The following is a 21,008-nucleotide window of genomic DNA, read 5'->3' as shown; positions in this document are numbered from 1 at the left end:
CACAAGCTATTTCATCTCCTCTCCCTGGTGTGCTTGTCTAATAAATGTTTATTGCTTCTTATATCCATGATATAAAATATCATTAAAATCTTGCAATAGCTGTCCAAGAGGACTTTGGGAAACCTTAGGTAAGAGGGATGCTGGCTTTTTGAAAGCAGCCAAGTAGAACACCAGATGCAAACAAAAGTGCAGTTTCAGCATCCAACACTTTCTGAGCCTTTTCAATGTCTCCTGTAAAGGCAAGTTGCAAATATACATTTAAAAACAATTCTTAAGTGGAAAAGACACTGCACGGTCCCTGTCACTGCTTTTCAAATCAGTGTCCCAGATGAATCTTATTCTTTTTGAAAACAACTGCACAGGGAGCCTGATAAAATAGTGCATATTGTGTTAAGATAGCTCAGAAAGCTTTCAGCATTAGTAATCACTGTAAAGCATTTATTTTTCTGAAAGCATCTCCAGATCCAGGTCAGAAAAAGCTGGCACTTCCTACAACGCCCTATATTAAGGGCTGGCTTGTAAGGCCTGATGAGCAGAGACATAGCTCACCTAGATAGAGACTGTGAGGGGAAGGAAATAGAGTTATGCAAGCATGTTCCCTGTTCACGCATCCACAGTCCCTGCGCTTCTGGGAGCTCAGGACAGCCTCCCACACGTTCCTTAAGGAAAGCTTATTGAACAGAAATTCCCTCTGGCAATTTTTGTAGGCTGTGCTTAGGGAGCAGTCTATAATCTCCAGGACAAGGGAGAAGCCATCAGCCTTCCCAAGCACCAGCTCTTTGGGGGAACTGAACCCATTTCACTAGTAAAATTTAAAATTACAACACTGCCCTTCTACAGAAGTGCAAGGAGGTGCTTGAGTATTCTTTATTACTGTACCACCTAGAAACCCTGACCACTGCATGCCCCATTGTTCTGGATACTGTAGAAACACTGAATTTTGTGTGTGATGTTACGTATTATACAAATATGCATAGATATGTGATTTTATCAGTTATGTAATTATGAACATTCTTTTCTTCCTCCAAAATGCATAGAAGGAAAGTATGTAAATCTCGTGGCCCATTAAGGATAGCAGAGCAATACAGAGGTGATTTCAGCAGGGGCTTTAAGGATAGCAGAGGAATACAGAGGGGATTTCAGCAGTGGCTTACCCTCCTTTATTCGTCCTCATGTGAGTGCAGAGTGCTGCATTCTCGTGGGTGCAACTGTTAGAGTCACTTGCCTGATAGTATTTGCACATATGTGAGTATCACAATTAAGCCTCCCTTGCAATTAACTGTAATTGTGCTGTAGGCCAGATTCCTTCCTGCTCTATTTGGACCCCATACAGAGCTACTCTATTTGCGTGGCTTATAGCATTTCCCATCAGATCATTCTCACAAACATAAAGCTGATACAGCTTGGGCATTCATTCTCATTGGAAGTCATCATAGTCATCCTTTCTATAATGCTTTAAGCTTGCTGGAGAAAGAAAAGCCATTGACTGGTAATCAGCACCCTGCTGCGCATTTATAATTGTGCTAATTTACTTTTTGTTTCCTTTATCAATATGAGGCTTACTTGAAAAAGTCAAGTATTTTAGAAATACCAATTAGTGAGCTTAGGGAGAGGGCCATGACCCCACTCACCTCTTGTTTATCTGCTTCAAGAAGAAGACAATTGGCAAGTTCTTAATTCCTCCTGCTCTTTGAGACAGAAGGGAAATCTGCCTTAGACTGTAGCCTGAAGTCAGGCAATTCCCATGCACTTCTCTTGTGAGCTGGTCTCACAATACAGCTGCACAACAATGCACATGGAGGACACTGTAGTGGCAGGGGCTGGAGCAACTTAGCTCACCCTCTGCAGCTCTCTTTCATCTCTGATATGAGAAGCAACATGTCCCAGGTGAATGCACAAGCTGGTGAGTGTTAGGAGGCACTGTGGAGACCAGTCGCTGACTTCTCCTGCAATTTTGAGCAAATCGCTATCTATAAAACCAGGACAGCCATAGGGACATTGTGAGGACTGGTTAGCTGGTGTTTGCAAGGACCTCAAAGATGTAAAGCTCTATTAAGTGATGATGATTAGTTCTAATTTTCTTTTTTGATAAAGGAAACCAAATCTTTAATATTTGCTTGCTTAAACTCACATACTCAGTTACCTACATGCTTAATAAAGATGATAATATTTCAGATTTATATATAGGATATTCCTAATGACTGCTGTGTCCTTTATTCTGTCCCATGTATCATGATATGCATTATTTCTTTTCCAGGTGGTACTACAGTGCTGAATACTGAAAAGCCAACAGTAATAGACAATACATTACAACCAGGTAAAAAAAAGATTTTTCTTATTAAAAACGTAATAAATTCCATACCCAAATTTCATGCCAGAGACAAAATAATGAATTTCAGCACTTCCTGACTTCCCATTCCCTAAAAGTCTCTGAAGTAAAGAAGCATCTGGTCTCTCAGCTCTGTAGAGTAAATATTTTATTCCTTTCATCCACATGTAGACACAGCAGAGAACAAGACTTCCTTCTGCATCAGCAAATGCCAAATGCTGACAAAATTAAACTAACTTAATCACATAGTGCACTCTGTTTAAATGTGTCATGCCAGTGACATAAAGTGTGTTTGCAAACTCCAGGAAAACAAAAACAGAGCCACACAGGCATTTTTCACTATTTATATCCATGGTTTTACAAAACCAAGACAAGACAAGTTTGCCAGTTTTCTCCACCAGGGAGCTGGCAGTTTTACAATATTGTTTTCTAGCAAGTACTCTGAAAATGGGGTTACATAAATTGCTAACATGAACTTGAAAAGGGAAAAGCAAGTTGTCACTGGCAGCAGGTCTTCTTTACTTAATCGATACAATAACTAGCAATTTTGCTGCTTCCACAGCTTTCATTGCATTTTTTAATATCTTGTATAATTTACTGGAGGTGGGGGAAAGGATGGATTTGGGCAGAAAATCCCAACTCCAAAAGGTATGAGCACCAAATTAAAATGCTTTGCATTAAAAATTGTGGAGCGGTACAGAGGTCAGTTTTCAGTTACTCCCATTTCCTCCGTTAAAGTACAGTCAAGCAGTCTTGCAAGTGATTTATTAACAGGGTGGGTAAGTGTTTATCATTGTTTCCTCAACCATATGGCACAATCCGCTTTTGCTTCAAGTAAAAGAATGGTACTAATAACACGAAAGTTTTCTAAAGGACCCTGATGGTGTCAACCTGATTAAGCAATAGACTTGTCTAAGACGTTGTTCCCATTCCCAGCCTCAGTTCTGATATTGCAGAGGTGAACGCTTTTACTCACCTCAAAATTTGTTTCCAGGGACATAAATTTTAGTTAGTCAGCATACATAATTTCAAGCCATGCCCTGCTTTGTGATCAGGATGAGATTGTGGTGTACCAGGCAATTAGAGACACCAAGGCCAGCTGGCGTACCTTTGTGGGACACTTCTCTCACAGTCAGCACGCTTCCACATTTTGAAAGGGGAGGCGGGGAAGGAAGAAAGGGTATTGCAGCAGTTTTAGAGTAAAACAATTTATTTTTTTCTGTCTAACACCCTCTGACTTTGGATTTTGCTGAAACGAAGGATTCTGATAAAGGTGGGGTGTTTTTTTAAATATCTTCTTGTATTTAAACAAAAGCTAATTACAAATTCACAAAGTCCTTCTTTGCAATGCAACCTGCCTCCCTCCTCCCCAGTGACAGTCCTATTTGCAGGTTGTGTTTAATCCGTTTGGCTCAGGTGGGATTCTTCAGTAACAGATTGACTGTTTCTGCCAGAGATGAAGATATCCTCATTTTCTCTCCTTACTTCCCTCCTGCACTGCCTTCATTTACTGCACGGTGAGCCAAGTTTTTTCTCTAGTAGAGAGGTCCATGAGGTTGCCTTTGGAGCATGCCAACGTTACTTCCCTGTATTGTGTTGTTAGGAACCGTTTCCTTCCGGGAATAAGGGACGAGTTCACATCCCAAACTCCGGGCTCCCACATGGCAGCACATTACAAAGATCACAAATAGAGATCAGTCAGATGTTAATAAATAAGAATAAGGCTTCCAGAATCTCCAGTTTAAGACATAAAGCTTTCCAGCTGCTTTGTAATCCCTCACTGAAAACCAGCCAGAAAACTCTCCAAAAGAGACAGCCAGAAATTCCCCTCCGCGTGGGGAAACCCCAGCTGGTCTGGGGCCGGAGGGAGCGTTTCCTTCTGCCACAGGGCATGGCTGGCGCAATGGAGCAGACCAGAGCGAAAGCCCATGGAGAAGAGAGCGAGCAGCCCCGCAATGGCATCCCCAAATAATGCAGTTCAAACTTGCCATGAAGTTACTGAGCACCCTTGGCCCCAGCTGGCAGAGGATTGGGGGGCTCTTGTTCTCTCTTGGCTGTTCTCAAGCTGAGCAAGACACTTTTGCAGTGCAGGCTCACGTCATGTGTTGCTGTCCTCCTGTCTGCATTCAAGACTGCAAACACCCCTAATCTCATTATTCCACAGTAACATGCTTGTGTGTGTCAAAGCCTGAGCTTATCCTATTCCAACCAGCTTTCATACGCTGTGGAAACAGTTAAGTAAAATAGCTGCTCAGGAAAGCCTCCATGTATAAAAAGCTCTCCCACAAAGATAGTTTTACAGTTCATTTCAAGGGGACTGAATTGTAAGAAATTAAAAAGGAATCATGATTTCAAACTGCTAAAAATGTTTAAAGGTTTGGATCTTCTCGAGAGAGGATCTATTCTGTTCCTCAAACTTAAAAAGATGCCTACAGCAAACTTCTCTGTCAAGGTAAATACCTATTAGACCTCAGTCCTAAGACTCACCAACATCCAGTCTTTTTGAACACATCTCTTTCAATACCAAAGAACTATCTGAACTGCTTGACTCTTAGCTATCTACATATAAAGCAAGCTGTTCATTTACATTACATGCTTTCAGCATGTAACCTCAGTCCTTTGTAAAGCAGACTGTTCAAGAAGTACCTTGTTTCTCACACATGCAATAGCTATTTCAGAAAAATATAACTAAGAAATCCTGAGGTTAAAATCTATACTAAGAAATCATCTGAAGGTAGAATAGGTCTGATTCTTATTTATGGTGGGGCAAATTTACATCAATAAAGGGATGTAAAGGGATATTAAAGCACTTAAAACATAATTTACTATCTTTTAAGGTAATTCTATGCTGCCAGCATAAGTGGTATTAAAAGGCCAAATGCAAATAAGAATCAAACCCAATATATTACTTTGAAGTGGTTCAAACTGTGTTTATAATTTCCCATTTTAATGTTGATTTCCCCTTGGCAAGAGCATTCTATAGAGAGTTTTCTTAGCATCTTTAATGCCATCATGCTCTTTCTTGCCTCTTGTTGGAAGAGTTATAAAAATATGTCAAAGTCTGTGGGCCACGAAAGATTAATGGACTTGCAAGAACTCACTCAACTAGATTTTCAAATGGCTTGTTTGTTCATGTGCAGTAATGGTTCCAGCTGTGAGCAAGATGTGGTCAAGAAGTACAGCTGTTGGTTATTCTTTGAGAGGATAAATCTGTTTTAATTCAGTATCACGTACCCTACATTTTCAAAAAGGCATATGGGATTTCATCACACCTCCCTCTCAGATTTTCATCTGAACTGCTGCTATTTAGTTACATAATAGCTGGTTTACTTCATCCCCTTGATTCACATAAACCTAGAGACCACTCACCTATTGACAGGAGAATTATCCTAGGAGGGGAATGGGCCAGCACTGCGGAGGGAGCCCACCAAATGCTACTCGTCCATCTTTCCTCTCTACTTTCCTTCCTTCCTTCCACGAGAGCTGCCAAGCTATAGTTCAAGGACAAAGGAGAGGACAGACTGTCTGTAGCTTACTGTTAGCTACTGTATCAGCCCCTCAGGATCTTTAATAGCAGTGTTGAACTATTCTATCTTCTGCTGGGGCAGATCCATTGACCATACAACTAATGAACCTATCCTGATGCTACAAGTGTCTATTATTAATTGGCTAGCATGTCTATTTTTCTTTTTATGGGTCCCTGGGAGAAACATTGGCAGAGACATAAGAATAGACGATAAGAGATGGCATGTTTAAAGAGGTCATAAAATGAGAGCAGTCTGAAATGTCTTGCCTTTGACTTTCACTCCTGTTGCTGTGATTGTGTAAAGCATGCATTGAGGAAACAGTAGGGACCTAGCAAGAAATAGCTAACTGAGTTAGCCTGGTTACAGGCCAAATCCTGCTCATTTTCAAGGGATTCTGATTAACTTCTGCATGGCAAAGAAGTTCCTTTTTATGCTACATCATGCTGTCTGTTAGACCAAAGCTTAGGAACACAGGAATGGCTAAAGCATATCAGACTTATGCTCTTTGCCAGTTTCCTGGACTATATATTTCAAATGAAAGTGCAAGAAATTCTTTATTAGATATTGCTGTGAAATTTAACCCTCCTTTGAAACTCTCATTCTAATCCCAATGTTTAGAGCTTGGTTCAAGCCATGAAACAAGAAGCTCTTGTCACTCCCTGCACTTTAGAATTAACAATCAAATTCTGAATATTTTCATTATCCACCTCTGTGTCCAGTTCCAGTGTCCCATGTCCAGTCTTTGAATCACCTTAAGTCTTAGCAGCGTCCTAGGGAAGCATGTATCGCTAACATCATATGAGAAAGTTTTTCCTTTTATCAGTATTGAACTTCACTGGATATCACAGTTCTCAGGATATGAAATGGAGAAAACAGAATATTCTACTCTTCCTTCTCTAGATTCTTCACTCATTTACATACTTTTCCAGTGTCCTCTCCTATTTACTTTTATTCAGAGTTGAACAATCCCCGTCCTTTCAGTCTCTTTGTGCTATGTGCTCATTTATGCTGTGTGATATCTTCAGACTGATGTGATCTATATACCACTGTTCTCCTTTCTTGTGGTTTGAATACCATGCAGGCTATCACAAGCTTTGCAAGATATAATCCTTTGGGATTAATAAAATTAATTTTGTCTTAGGTTTTCTAAGACTTTTTAAAGTTCTGTTTCATGGCTCTGATGTCAAAGCCATGCAATATAGCTCTCCCTGGGCCTCCACGACAATGAAAGGATATTTTTCATGAACTTAAAACCCTTTAATTCATTTCAATGTGACTCTGTTTCTTTAAAAGCTTCCCTTGATTTTCAGATGTCCCTTTTAGGGCAAGATCTCTTTCATGGGGCCCCATTGTTTAGGGAAAAAAAACATATATTGAAGAAAGAAACATAATGGATTGCCTTTCTGTACCCATATGTGCAGAGGCTGACTTCTGCTTCTTCAACACTTTGAGCCTGAAGGTCCAAAGAGAGCTTATTCACCTCAAATCCACAATCTTCCACTTTCCTAAAAAGGGCTAGGGTCCTACAGGAAACATGTTTTCGCCACATTAAATTCCTGTGACAGATCCTATCTGTTTTATTCATTTGCTCTCAGTTAGGATGTCACATTCGTGACAATGCTGGGTAGACTCCTCTGGAGGAGGAGCTGCGGAGGACAGAGGGAGAGGGAGAGGCAGTGGCTGCGGGAAGCAGGAGGGGGGCAGATGAAAGGGAGAAGCAAAGAATGAGGGCTCAGTGCGGAGCCATCCCGCAGCACAGCCGAGGTACTGAGAGACACAGGAGAGGGACAGGGAGCAGCCATGCAGTCAGACCTCGCTGCTGACAGAAGGACATTTTCGAGGGGCCCGAGGGGAGAGGGCAAAGCTCCTGCAATGCAGGAATCCAGTGGGTTGAGAGAAAACTATGTCTGGGAGCAAGGACCTGCCATGGAAGGACACAGTGGGCAAGATGGAATTGATATGACCCCTTCTTATAAAGCGTTCTGTCTTAACCTACTCACTTGAGGTTTTCTCTGTTTTCATAAAATAATTATCTAGTTTACTTTCTATTAAATTTGGGGGTTTGAGTTCAAAAGGCTTTCTGCTCTTACCTGGGGACTCACTATATGGAGACACTTTTTGCCTTTTCAGACTGGAAGAGATCAACCTCACATCTCTGGTCAGCCTCAGGTCCCAAAACACTTCCCATCTTCCTCCGTATTTTCCCACAACAAAAGACATTCTAGGGGTTGTATCATCTTTCACTGGCTTTTTCTTTTAATAATGGGGAAGAAAGCAAAAGAACACAATTCTTCCCCCAGAGCTGATACTGATGGGAGAACAAAGTCCTTTGTTCTTAGTTCATACTTGCACAAAGCATGTCATTAAAGTAAACCTAAGTTTTTCCTTAATAAGGAGTGAGTCATGCCTGAGAAAAGACTTCAGGATTTGGTCACATTGCTGTGGGAAGGGTATTGCTCTACTGGGAGTTGCCATTGCTCAAAGTGAGGTAAAAGTTCATGCCAATGGGGCAAGAACCAAAAACCCAAAAGGTTTCAAACTGGTTCTGGAAATGGGAAATGCAAGGAATTTATATGCTATCTTTGTAAAATCTTTCCATTCAAATTCCAAGTTCCATTGAAAAAAATAAGCTACTTTGTATTAAACCTTTGGGCAGAATTGAAGAGAAGCTGAAAACAAGATATGATCTCATCCTGACCATAATACCAGACTTCCCTTGTTTTACGTGGAGCTTGTTTTGAAGCTTATTTTGAGTTCATTTGGCAATCAGCCACATTTGTCCCTTTTCATTCTCAATTTGTCCATTTCAATGCTGCCATCTTGTGGACCTACTTAACTGTCTGGAAGATGCTGAAATGAGTTATTGCTGAAGCCATGAAATATATATTTCACCAGAAATCCTTTTGTGCCAAGGACATTCCATTAGTGTTTTTGACTTTCTTCTTATTTTTATCCAAATCGTATTGAGTTGCTACACAACATTGCACAGTTTTGGCAAAAATAGATATTAATAATCAGCAAATATTTCTGACAAGTAAGCCAGCACTTTTTTTTGAACCATAGATATTACAGCAGAGTTATCAGATAATGCATGCAAATCTGAAGAATTAATCTAACCACATAAAATCACAAAATATGGTTCATAAAGAGATAAAATAAACATGTCATTTATTAGAAATAGTCATTCTTCATCTGTTTCCTAGCAAGGCTGCTCTTGTTATGGCTTGTCAGAGTTTCAAGTAGAAATGGCTCTCTTAGCAGCCAAAAAAGTGTATTTGGTGCTGAAGTACAATATCTGAATTACACAGTTAATAATCACTTTTCCTCCTTCCATTTTCCTCTTTTCCTGCAGAGTTGCCGGTATACAACTTCAACTGTGGATTTGGCTGGGGTTCCCACAAGACTTTGTGCCACTGGGAGCATGACAACCAGGTGGATTTAAAATGGGCAATCCTGACCAGCAAAACTGGGCCTATTCAAGATCACACAGGTAATCATGAGTTCATGATTTAGCCATTTTACATGGGAAGAGGTTGTTTAATACCAAAGTGCCTTCCAAAACCAGAGAAATTGCCTGTTGAGTGAAGTAATTATAGGTAAAATATGTATAGTTAGAAAGGTGATTCTCTAGGCAACCTTACTTATTGACCATATTTGTCCCTTCTGTTGGGGCATAAAGGTCATTTATTGTCAGGAATTGAAGATACTCCCTACTCCCAATTACCCTGGTTGGTGGAAAAACATCTGAATGACCAAATGTTCTGCAAAAGTCATTTAACAAGTGATACAGTCATGAAAAAAATCTCATAAAATTCCTGTTTGTAGTTACAGGAGCTGTCCACCATAGAAAGATATTATAAGTGCAACTTCCCTGATGAACTTATCTCATACCCCAGTCCTCTCCAACGGGAGTTGGAGATTCCAGCCATTCCTTTGCTCGCACACAGTTTTTCCAGAAATATCACTTCAGGAAATTGATTGGTTGGTTTTGTAGTATCTAACTCATGCTTCTGCATAATAAGGCAATAAATATGCTGCTGGCTAGTGGAGAAGGGAGAGCACTGTGACCCGCACAGCCTCTGGTTTTAGTGCTCTCTTGCATACGTACAGATTAATCAAATGTGTTAGAGATGAAACCCCCTTCTCACTTCTGAAACCCCTTTGCCTAATGAGAATGACAAGGAAATTAGACAAAATTGGACTTCTTAAATTCTGAGACACTTTCAATTGAATCTTAAGACAAGTACAGTAGTTTTAGAAAAAAAACTTATAATACTTTGACTATAAATGGCATTGTACAAATAAATGGCATCAAATTAACTAAATGCAGTTAGCTGAAGTGAAGGCTGTAATGGTGGAAAAATTGATGTAAAGTAAAGTGAAATCGCTCAGTAGGATCTGACATTGAAAGGAGGTTAAAAGCTATGTTAGCCAGAGACTGACAAAATCTAAAAGGCATGCATAAGTAAAGCTCTAATTAAGACAATGAAGACAGAGTTCCTGACCCAGCACTGCAATAATATTCTGGAAATGAGAGCTATCTGCACTTTGCCACCAAGGATTATAGAGAGACTGAACCTGTCTTTAATCAAGAGATGAAGAAAAGAGATTTTGTTGTTTCTGCTGGGTCCTGCTATTGTAGAAGACTCATTCGTTCTGTTAGCTGTAGTTTCATTAAGTCTTCAGGGCACCCTTTTGCTCCCTGCTACACTAACTTTCAATATTTTCCAAAATTTCCTTTCAAGTCTAAAGTGATCTTTACCCGCTGGGTTTGCCATTCACCTGCCAACAGATACAGGATGAGTGTGAAAGCAGATCACGAGCAGTGTGAATGGCACTGCTGTGATGAACCAGCCCCTGAGTGTGACCGCTACTCAGCAAAGCCTGCTTATATACTGGGAGAACAGCAACGAGCAATTCCCAGTCATATTTTTCTCCCAGCTGCACTTGTAGAAAGCTGAAGAAACTCCACAGACATGATTTTCAACAGCAATTGCTTTAAGACAGCAGGATATGCTGTATGCCATTTCAAATTACACGTTATGATTAAATCTGGCTAGAGTTAGGTTTTCCAGCTGAGACAGCCATCCTAGTGCTGTGACTGTGTTCCTCTTTTCCTCCCTTTGGATTTCCCTATCACCATTCTTTGATGAGATTTGCACATGTTTAATCTGCTCTCTGAATAGAAGCAAAGTTGGAAAGAACATATAGGCGCAAACACTCCTGCTTAAGAAGTTGGACAAGATGTTATTGCAGTAAGATGGAAAAAAATCACTATAATTTTTTGGCAATTTACCTTTAATTCCCACTACAAAATACTTCCAAAGGCCAGATACTTCCACGTGTGTATTGGCCAGGGTACCACTGACTGCCCATAAATGATCTTAGTAAGAGGAAATTCCTTATCTCACATTAGAAGAATTATTTATCTTTCTCTTTTGTTAGTCCCCTTCCTGCCAACTGGGTTTGACCCACTCCTCTTTGTTCCTGGTTCATCTTTTACTACCCTGTCCTTCTTATACTTCCCGGAGTGTCAGTATTCATCTGCCAAATAAGCTCTTCACCAGTGCAGGACTATACCTTTACTCCAGCAAGTCTCACTTTTACATTATTTGAAATGAAATTCAAGAATATCACATATAAGCAAAGACCAATGCTGACAAAACATCACCCTTCCAAAATGTCCTTTTTGCATCTTGTTACTTTTCTTTTGTTTAAGCATTGGTAGAAGCAGATACCTGTACTTACTTCAATACATGAGAAATAGTATTCCTCATTATTCCTTCTCTTCTTTCTACTTTCAGAGTAACTTTACACTAATGTCAGTAAATGCTGTCTACATCGCTTTGTGTGAGCAGGTTACATAGGCAATCTACTTTTACCAACACCAGGATGAACCTTGTATTTTTCCATCACAATTCTCTGCTAAGAAGCTGTTCAAAAGCTGACTATGAAAAGGATGCCGGGCTGGTGTTAATCAGAAATGCTTCACTGTAGTCAGTATCTTACCTGGCATTATTTTGTTACCGAACTGATTACATTCTCACATTTTTCTCTTCAAATATCATTAAGCAAGTAATCTTCAAAGTTAAGGATATTAGTGGTTCAGATTTCAAGATGCATAAATCCATTATGTTCTTCAGAAGATACCAGTCAGAATCTTAATCTTTTGGGCAATGGCTCAAAAATATACAGAACCCAATGTGTTGTTCCTGAAATCAAGGGAATAACTCTGGAGGTGATTCTCCCCATGCATGATCTGTGACAGCGCTAGGACTGTATTCAGTAGCGCTGTTTAGATTTCAGTCCCTGATCTCTGACCATGGCTGTTCAAAGTTATTTTATTCTTCAGTGTTCCTCCCATTCTAATTTTGCCTTCTCAAACACAGATTACTTTAAATAGAGATTAAAAATAGCTCTTCGCGCAATTAGCGTGGAGTAGGCCCAGGGGGATTTCTGTCTAGCCTGCTGAACTGGGAACGGCTCCCTTTAGCAGGCGCACACAGACGAACAGAGCAGATATTGTTGTAACAAACGTGCTTTTGCCTCCTTTCCTGAGCAAATGAAACGGCTTCTGTGTGCCATGTAGTGAACACAGCGTTACAGTTGACTGTGGGTGCAAAGCACGCTGGCGAGCAGCAGTGCAGACTGCTGGAAGAAATAAACTCCCCTTAGAGCACATTCGCTTTCTTGGCGCTCCCAAGCCAACCCCCTCCGGCTGTCTCTGTTGTGAGACTCCTGATGGATCAGTGTGGAAGGGAGGCAAAACGACTGAGGACGCCTGGGGTTTCTTAGGTTAACAAAGAAAATGCAAGCTGGTCACTATTCCTAACACAGTCCTTCTGTCACAGTAGGAGATGGCAATTTCATTTACTCGCAAGCTGATGAAAGCCAGAAAGGCAAAGTCGCCCGGCTGCTGAGCCCTGTGATTTACTCGCAGAACTCTGCCCACTGCATGACTTTCTGGTATCACATGTCTGGTGCCCACGTCGGCACCCTGAAGATCAAACTGCGATACCAAAAGCCCGACGAATACGACCAGGTGCTGTGGACCCTGAGTGGGCACCAGGCGAACTGCTGGAAGGAAGGACGCGTTCTTCTTCATAAGTCTGTGAAACATTATCAGGTGAGCTGCTTCACTGCACTAACAGGGCTAATGCCATTAGGACCTTGCTGGTCATGTTTCATATGTTATGGCAGAAAATGTCACTGAAGGATTTATACAGACAGTATAGAGATGAGGTGCTGTTGCTGTGACAGTAATAACAGTGGCATATTTCATGGTATTTCAGATGACAATGATACAAGCAATTTATAATAGAAGGCCAAATAAATACTTTAGAAATCATTTCTCATCTGTCACAAAATTGCATCCTTGCCACAGCTTTGCTGCTGATGTAAAAGTCTTTAATAAAGGAATAAAATTATATAAATTCATATTTGCATACATAAGTTCATGAGGGCACACAGTGTACATTGGCAGGCCACAGTCAAAGTATATGAATATGTGCCATCATGACAACAGAAGATGCGTGCTCAACAATTAATTAAGATTTCCTGAATGCTGCAGTTGGGTGTTAACATGAAAGCAATGTGTAAATTGTCATATTTCACCAGGTGGTTATTGAGGGAGAAATTGGAAAAGGAAATGGAGGAATTGCCGTGGATGATATTAACATTGACAGTCATGTAGCACAAGAGGATTGCCGAAGTAAGTATGAATAGCAAGAATGTATAGAAATATGATCCAAAACAATTTATTTTGTTTTGATAGCTGTTATTTCTGTGACAAAGGGATAAATATTTGTTAACTATATTGGAAGTTTTGCACATGGAAACACCATAATCTGGCCCATGGCTTTATTCATTCCTCAAGCAAAACTTCCAGTTTTATCTATTACTCCCAATGAAGTCAAGAAATCATCAACTACAGAATCACTTCTATGGCACTTCCATTCTACATTTCTGACCATTACTGACATTAGATAATTCATATTTTGTTAATATTAGGATAGACTAGGAAGGCTGGTGTTACTTATCCAGAGCACATGACCGTTGTGTTTGAAATCATTTTTAAAGTGCCAGTTCCTAGCTAGGAATAATGGTCCCAGAAAAAAAATGGCCATAAAATTGCAGAAGACAGAATTAAAAGACTTAAGAGATTGTCCGTGCAATATGCTGTTGCTCATGGGAACTTGCAGTGCCCATGCTCCACACTGATGGAAACTCTGGAATTGCTGTAGCATGGCACAGCACCTGACAGTAAGCTCTGCTGGGATTTGGTCTGGCCTCAGTATCACAGCAATGCAGTCTTTTGGATGAGAATAGACATCCTACCGACATGGGTCAATGCACATTCACATCCTCACATCTCTCCCTGTATGTTATATTACTAGTCTTTCTGATTTCCTCTGCTTTTCCTAATGCTCTTCCTAGTTTTAAACAAAACTCAAATTTCCAATTTCATTTCTTCACCACTTTTAGACCACTTACCACCAAGCCTGCTTGAATTCTATTCCAGGTTTTTCAAAGCACTGTGTCAAACACTTTATGGATGACTTGATATGGTGCAATGGCCCCTGCTCTGTCCTCCGCTGTTTTATAATTCTGAGGTTGTTGTGACTCTCTTGCTGTAGTTACCAGCTCCCAGACACATGGGACACTGAGTAATGTTAGAACATGGCCTGTTCCACATCTCAGCCAGACTATTCCTAAGCCACTACTTCAGTCCTTTTATTTCTGGCCAGTCTTGGGTTATTTCAGTCACTAATGATCACATGTGCATTGCATACTGCATGTAATTTGGCAGCAGCAACCCCCAATAAACACAAGCAGCTAAACCCTGTCCTCCATGATGGAGATGAAGTAATGACCTTTATAGAGGAGAGGGAATAGAACCGAGAATTTTCAGCATCAGAAATATAAATTTATGCCATTTGCATTGGCAGTACAACTGTGAACAATAGTGGAGGGTGTTCCTCACCTTTGTATCTAATCGCCATTTGAGGGTAACATGACAGATTTCAACAACACAATAATTTCACTGCAGGATAAGAAGACTGTACAGTCTCTGTTTATTGTGCAGCCCATCTCCTGAGGTTCACTGTATGGCATCAGAGTGACAGCTAGCTACCAGGAAAGTGAGGCAGGACACACTACACAGGTCCTCCTGCAGCATCCTCAGTACAAAACAGGGTGCTGGGACCACAGCAATGATATTTGCAAGATTCCTCTGCAATATTGCAACCAAAATGGCAGAGGAAAGTAACTTCTTTCCTGCCTCCACATGCTTCAGTTATTCAAACTGAACACAAGGATTTTGGCCTGTGGGAGCTAAAGCCAAAAGCTCAGTCTGCAGCCCCAACACAAGTGGTCACGCTGCAGTCAGTAAAGCTATTCTTGTGATTAACTATGCCTTCACTGATGAAGTGTTATGGAATTGGTCTCCAAAATTGTAAATACAATGAATGAGATGCTAATTTATCACACTGATTTCTCTTTCATGGACATGGAAAACCCCTGCTGATAACTCTAAAACTGTGCCAAGATTGGGCGGAGAGGAGTTTTTAAATCTTTTTTCTCCATTAATTTTCAGAGCCCATCATAATGAACAGTTCTGTCAAGCTAACATAATGATGCTCTGACACAGAAAAATCTGCTATACCATTATTGCCTGCATGATGGTCAATCAGTGTTTGTAACCCTAATAATCAATGTCAATTCTCTTTGCTTCATTAGAATCAACTGATGTGGAAAATGAAATAGATGAAGAAGACCCAGAAAGTAATCAAACAGGTAAAAATTGTGCTATTGTTAAGAGGGAATGAATTAAAAAGTGCATTTTCATGTGAACGTGTGTATTCTATTTATTTATTTATAGGTTAGTTCTCTAACAGTATATGATATTGAGGTTTTTTTGATTTATCTAGATCAGATCCTAAGAAGGCTTACATTTATTCTAAGGATGATGTATTTTTATTCTGTGAAGTATAATCTTATGGATTGTTACTCTGTATACCTATTTCAAACCTTTCAAATCTTATATACACATATTTGTTACATTGTATACAGACACATGCATGCATGCTATAACTCCTTAATATTTTGTTATCAAGAAGGGATGTCCAAAATTGAAGAAAAAATATCATTAATATCTTATAATTTATATCTCATGCAGTGTCTACCTAATAAGACTCAAAACTCCTCAGACTAATCATTTCTCAGACCTTTCTGAAAATGTCATTTTATCACCAGTCTACGAAGGCGTTATCATTTTCAATGATGATAGCTGTAAATGGATCGTTAAATGGATCATAATCCTCATATTGTCCCAATAATAAAATATACTCACAGTTTTCAGGCAAAGAGCTTAAACTTTTTTCTGTTAAATTCAGTGGGATTGTTATCATTGATTTCAGTGATAGCAGATTTTGTTTTTTACTGCAACAATTATTAGGGTGTGCAAGCTTATCAAGTCTTTTTAATAAACTCAGAAAGCATTGAGGGGAGACATTATGATAACCAGCAAACATTTTACTCAGGGAGGCAGAATGCTCTTCTGTGTCTGTTCTTTCAGTGTTTCCATTTCAACGTCCAGTCCTGAAGTCAGTGAGGTGGAGAGGGAACAAAAATGCCTGGAGAGGCCAAAGTGATGTCTAAAACTATAAACATTCACACTGAACTATACAAGATTTAATTAAGATTTTGGAACTAAATATTGCAAACTGACAAAACATGATCAAAAGGTCTAGTCATTCATTACCAGTCTCCCACTTAATAAAAGGCAGATTCAGACCCCCTACTAACATACTGCAGATTCAAGGACTAGAGAACAATATGAAAGAATCAACAACTATTTGAGCAGTATTATAGTTTTTAGCTATTTATGACTGCCTCCAAGAAACTAGGTTTTTGAATTCTGCAGCTATTTGTGTCAAAATCTTCATATCTTTTCTCCAAATTTCCAACTCATCAAACAAAGCGTGGGCTCTAACCAGAACCAGTTCTGAAAGTTTTGCAATTCTTTGTTCCATTTCAGGTTTTACACCTCCATATCATACAGATGAGGACTATGATGATAACATCTCCAGGAAACCAGGCAACGTCCTGAAGACCCTAGATCCAATCCTCATTACTATCATAGCCATGAGCGCACTCGGGGTGCTTTTAGGAGCCATCTGTGGAGTTGTCCTGTACTGTGCCTGTTGGCACAATGGGATGTCAGAGAGGAACTTGTCTGCACTGGAGAATTACAATTTTGAACTGGTCGATGGTGTAAAATTGAAAAAAGATAAACTAAACACACAGAATTCTTATTCGGAAGCATGAAGGTATAAAGCGACTAGAGAAGTTTCAGAGAATTGGAATGGAAGGACATAACTTGGTCGTGCTGGGGAACTGTTGATCTTCTTTTACTGTACAGGCTGAAAAGTGCATTGATGACACTGAGCCAAGCTATTCTCAGGAGCTTCAATGAGTGTGTAACCGGATAAACATGGACAACAATCTGTGTTAACAATCTGAATCATGTACAGTCTGCTTTTTCTGTTGGTTTTATTTGGAATAATCAAATGCTGGTGTTGAGACCAAGTATGATTGACTTATAGTTCATTATGTCTTTCTTTCTCTCCCTCTCTTTTGCTTTCCTTTAATGGATAATTTTGATTTTACTGTGCAAAATCCAAGATGCTGTCACAAACTGTATTCAGTGGGGTCCTTTGGATGGACATGCTGTCTGTAGCTCAGTGCCCAGAAAATGTTGGAGTAACAGCAATTTAGTGGACTCCTGCACCTGTATTTGTGTATAATTGCTCGTGTTGTGCATAGGCAAAGAAGGGTTAGGATGTTTTTGAAAAGTACTGCTGCATCAGTACCAATATAGTGTGTCAGCTCTGTTTACGAAGCAATACAGTCAAATTTTATTGATGTTTTTCAGTGTTGTACTAAATTTTGTGCTTGTGAACTCCATAAAAGAGTATGTGCCATCATCAGACACAACTGGCAACCGAGTGTACTGCCTAAAATCTAAACAAAAAAGTCCTTGGCACTGGCTAGTGTATGTCCTCTCAAGTGCCTTTTTGTTTGTACTGCTTCTCATTGTGTTAATATTAACTACAGCTCTGCTTCTCTCTAGTTAAGGCCCTTGTCTTTAATCATATTCTGATGGCTCACTGACTAAAAAAAAGTATATTTTAGTTTGAGAAAGTAGCCTCAGCAAGGCAAGGGCTAATCAGATTTGACAACTTGGCTCGATTGTTCTGCTTTCTGTATTTCAATTTCATGTTTCTTGACCCTTTTGTATAAAGCTGCAATATCCCCTTTTATTGTTCTTTCATATAGAATGTATTTTCAAATGTAAAATCTCTCTCCCTTGCTCTCTCTCTCTCTCTCTTTCTCTCTCTGAGTAGATTGCATAAGCATTTGCCATTGCCAAGGAAAGAAAACTGCAGCTTTAACTTGCTGGTAATGGCAAAGGATTTTATTAGAGTTTGTGTTAAAAAATAAGGGAAAATTTTAACTTTACCCTCCAAAGTCGAACTTTGGGTTTCTTCTTAACAGCATAAAGTGACAGTATCTTTTTTCCTGAAGTCATGAAATATGTCTTTTATCCTGAACAACTTGCCTGTTAGTTACACTAGGGAAAATGATTCCCTTGCTGAAAAGATTGCCTTTAAAATAAGAAACTTTCCTCCTCCTGCCCCTACCTGAACTAAGAGTTCTGTTCGCTCAGTAAAGTCTGTATTTTCATGCTAATCAATGCTAATTGGGCTTATGCATGGGTACTGAGGGCAGAATAAAATCCCACCATGCACATAGGGTATGTCCTTACATCTCTGTTACATCCAATTGGCATGTCTCCCCCGGTGCTTTCTGTTTGACCAAAAGTGCGCACAGCTTCCTGGTGCCCCTGCTCTGCAGACAGTGTTAGATTCAGTGAATCACATAATTTAAAGTCACAAAAATGTATTTGACAATTATGTGGCAGTTTTTAATATTCTCGGGCAAATATTATCGGATAAAAAATAGTAACAGCCTATACAGCTGGTGCAACAGGGTGAGAAGACACAAGTTACTGAAGGCAAAGCTGTGTTGCCCTCAGGTGTACATAGGAGGAGGCGAGGGGAGCACCCCAGATTTTCTGCGGTGACCCATAGGCTACGTAACTGTATTTTGGGAGGCTGTGAAAGAAGGCAACTTTAACCTTGCCCAGGATACCAGCCAGCAGGAAAATCTGTGCAAACACTGGGGAAAATGATGCCCTGCAAAGTGTATATTTTTCCTCACTGAAGTAAAGTGGAATGAGGGAAGCAATCTGATTTTTTTCAGTTAGTCTTTTCCAAAATTGCTTTTGTTGTACAGCTGTGAAGTATCTTGCCCTGGTTTAGGACTGAGGAGGGCTAACTCAGCCCTGAATTGCCAGAGCAGCAGAATCCACCACTGTTTATCCATTAAATGTATTGAAGCTTACTATTTAGCCAGTACAAACTATAAAAGAGAAAATCCCGCACAAAATCCCTCAGTTACTTAGAAATTCATGAAAGGGGAGGGAGATCAGAGGTAAAAATATGAGTTCAGAAGGTGAAAAAATTTTACAGGAATACAGAGCAGAAAAACAAGTGGACAGTTGCTAATTCAAAGGACTCCTAAAGGCGGAGACTATGGTGAATATTCAAACACCTGCTTCAGGTCACCAAACCTTAGATGCCCAAACTGGAAGAGTAGCCTCCACAGGCTCCTTATGTAGACCTTGGGTCCCCCAGAAGGGGATTCGAGCACCTAAGGCCCAAAAGTTAGGCCGTGAAACTTCCCTTCTAGAGTAAAAAACTGCCCTCACTAGCACAAGAGACAAACTCAGCTTGGATGTATGTAATCTGACCATATTGGTGTCGCAGCAGCTAGTTAATTAACCCAAAGAAAAAAAAAAATTTTCAAAACTATTTTCAGCACACCACCATCATACGATTCAGTTGTGTTAGGATCTGTTCCCCTTAGCTCAAAACACATCTAGTCCATTAACCTGACAGAGAGTTTCATGCATATATTGCCTTGAAGAGAAAATCCCCTCTGGGGAGGCCTGGTCCAAAATCTTTTGAAGTATTCCCATGGATTTTGATAGATTCTGGAGCAGCTCTTGGTCTTGGTCTTGGTCTATTTAAACAGTAAAGGGTTTTTTTTTCTGCTTTAAATACTGAGAATAGTGAACGTAAAACGAAATATATCTCCTTTGTGGTCTTCAGCCCTTACTATGATAATGAAGATCTAGCACTGAAGATTTGATTTCTCTGAAGGTAATAGAATGAAAGTTACCCTTCAATAAAGGAAAAATGATACTGCAACTTTACATTGAAAAAGTATCTTGCACTGATAAATATATTTAAAAAAAATTATATGTTTATAAAGTTATTAATTTGTAAAGGCAGTGTTACAAAAATGTTCGGTTTATATTGTTTTAGATTGTTTCATAATTTTTAAAGTGTAAAATAACATATTTTTTTCTTTATTGAAAAACTATAAAAATCTTCTGTAGTAAAATGATTTCATTTTACTGGTATATTATTGCTTCATGTTTTGTACCATCATAAAACTTTGTGCAAATTTTTTTTACAGAAATTTTTATTTTCTATGACAATATGACACTTGTAAATTGTTGTTTCAAAATGAACAGCGAAGCCTTAACTTTAAATGACATTTGTATTCTCAGACACTGAGTAGCATAAAAAAAATCACATAGAACTGAACTGTAACTTAAATTTCCAAACTATGACTACTACATTCCAAAGAAACAGTTGAATTAAACATTTTCATAAAATATCCCATACCTGATGTATTTTATTATACTAAAAATGGATTTTTTTTTAATGGCTGTTTTTCTTTAGCATCTTGCAGCAAGAACAATATTTTAATCATGGTCCCATTTGCTGGAAGGTAATTAGTTAAAATAAAAGTTGTGATAAATTTTGCTAGATTTAGGGTGGGATTTATTTTACCTTCCTAAAGTTAAGCTTCTAGTCTCATTGGGCTGCCTAGGCTATCCTTATACTCAGTGGACAAACAGACACCGTGGTAGGACAGGTCACTCTGGCTGTCTCAGAAATCTGATTTAGGTGGAAGCTTCACCCCCCTCCCCACATGCCCTGCTCTCTCCCTGAGGG

The 21,008-nt window shown here is 39.5% G+C and overlaps 1 protein-coding gene across 3 annotated transcripts in view; it reads left to right on the top strand.

The window, feature by feature from the left end:
* The window catches only part of NRP1 (neuropilin 1), a 115,174-nt gene extending 94,507 nt beyond the window's left edge, over window positions 1-20,667 (top strand). For 2 of the 3 annotated variants that reach the window (XM_067291878.1, XM_067291877.1), the window contains exons 13-18: window positions 2,258-2,317; window positions 9,209-9,346; window positions 12,711-12,982; window positions 13,474-13,567; window positions 15,595-15,651; window positions 16,895-20,667. In XM_067291878.1, the coding sequence (XP_067147979.1) occupies window positions 2,258-2,317; window positions 9,209-9,346; window positions 12,711-12,982; window positions 13,474-13,567; window positions 15,595-15,651; window positions 16,895-17,184 (911 nt within the window). In that variant the 3' untranslated portion in view covers window positions 17,185-20,667. Of the gene's footprint in view, window positions 1-2,257; window positions 2,318-9,208; window positions 9,347-12,707; window positions 12,983-13,473; window positions 13,568-15,594; window positions 15,652-16,894 lie in introns of all 3 variants that reach the window. The other variant, XM_067291879.1, reaches the window with a different exon arrangement.
* The last annotated feature ends 341 nt before the right edge of the window (window positions 20,668-21,008 follow it).

Source organism: Apteryx mantelli, chromosome 2 (assembly GCF_036417845.1).
Source record: "Apteryx mantelli isolate bAptMan1 chromosome 2, bAptMan1.hap1, whole genome shotgun sequence".
NCBI lineage: Eukaryota > Metazoa > Chordata > Aves > Apterygiformes > Apterygidae > Apteryx > Apteryx mantelli.
This window is presented reverse-complemented; position numbering and strand designations above follow the sequence as displayed.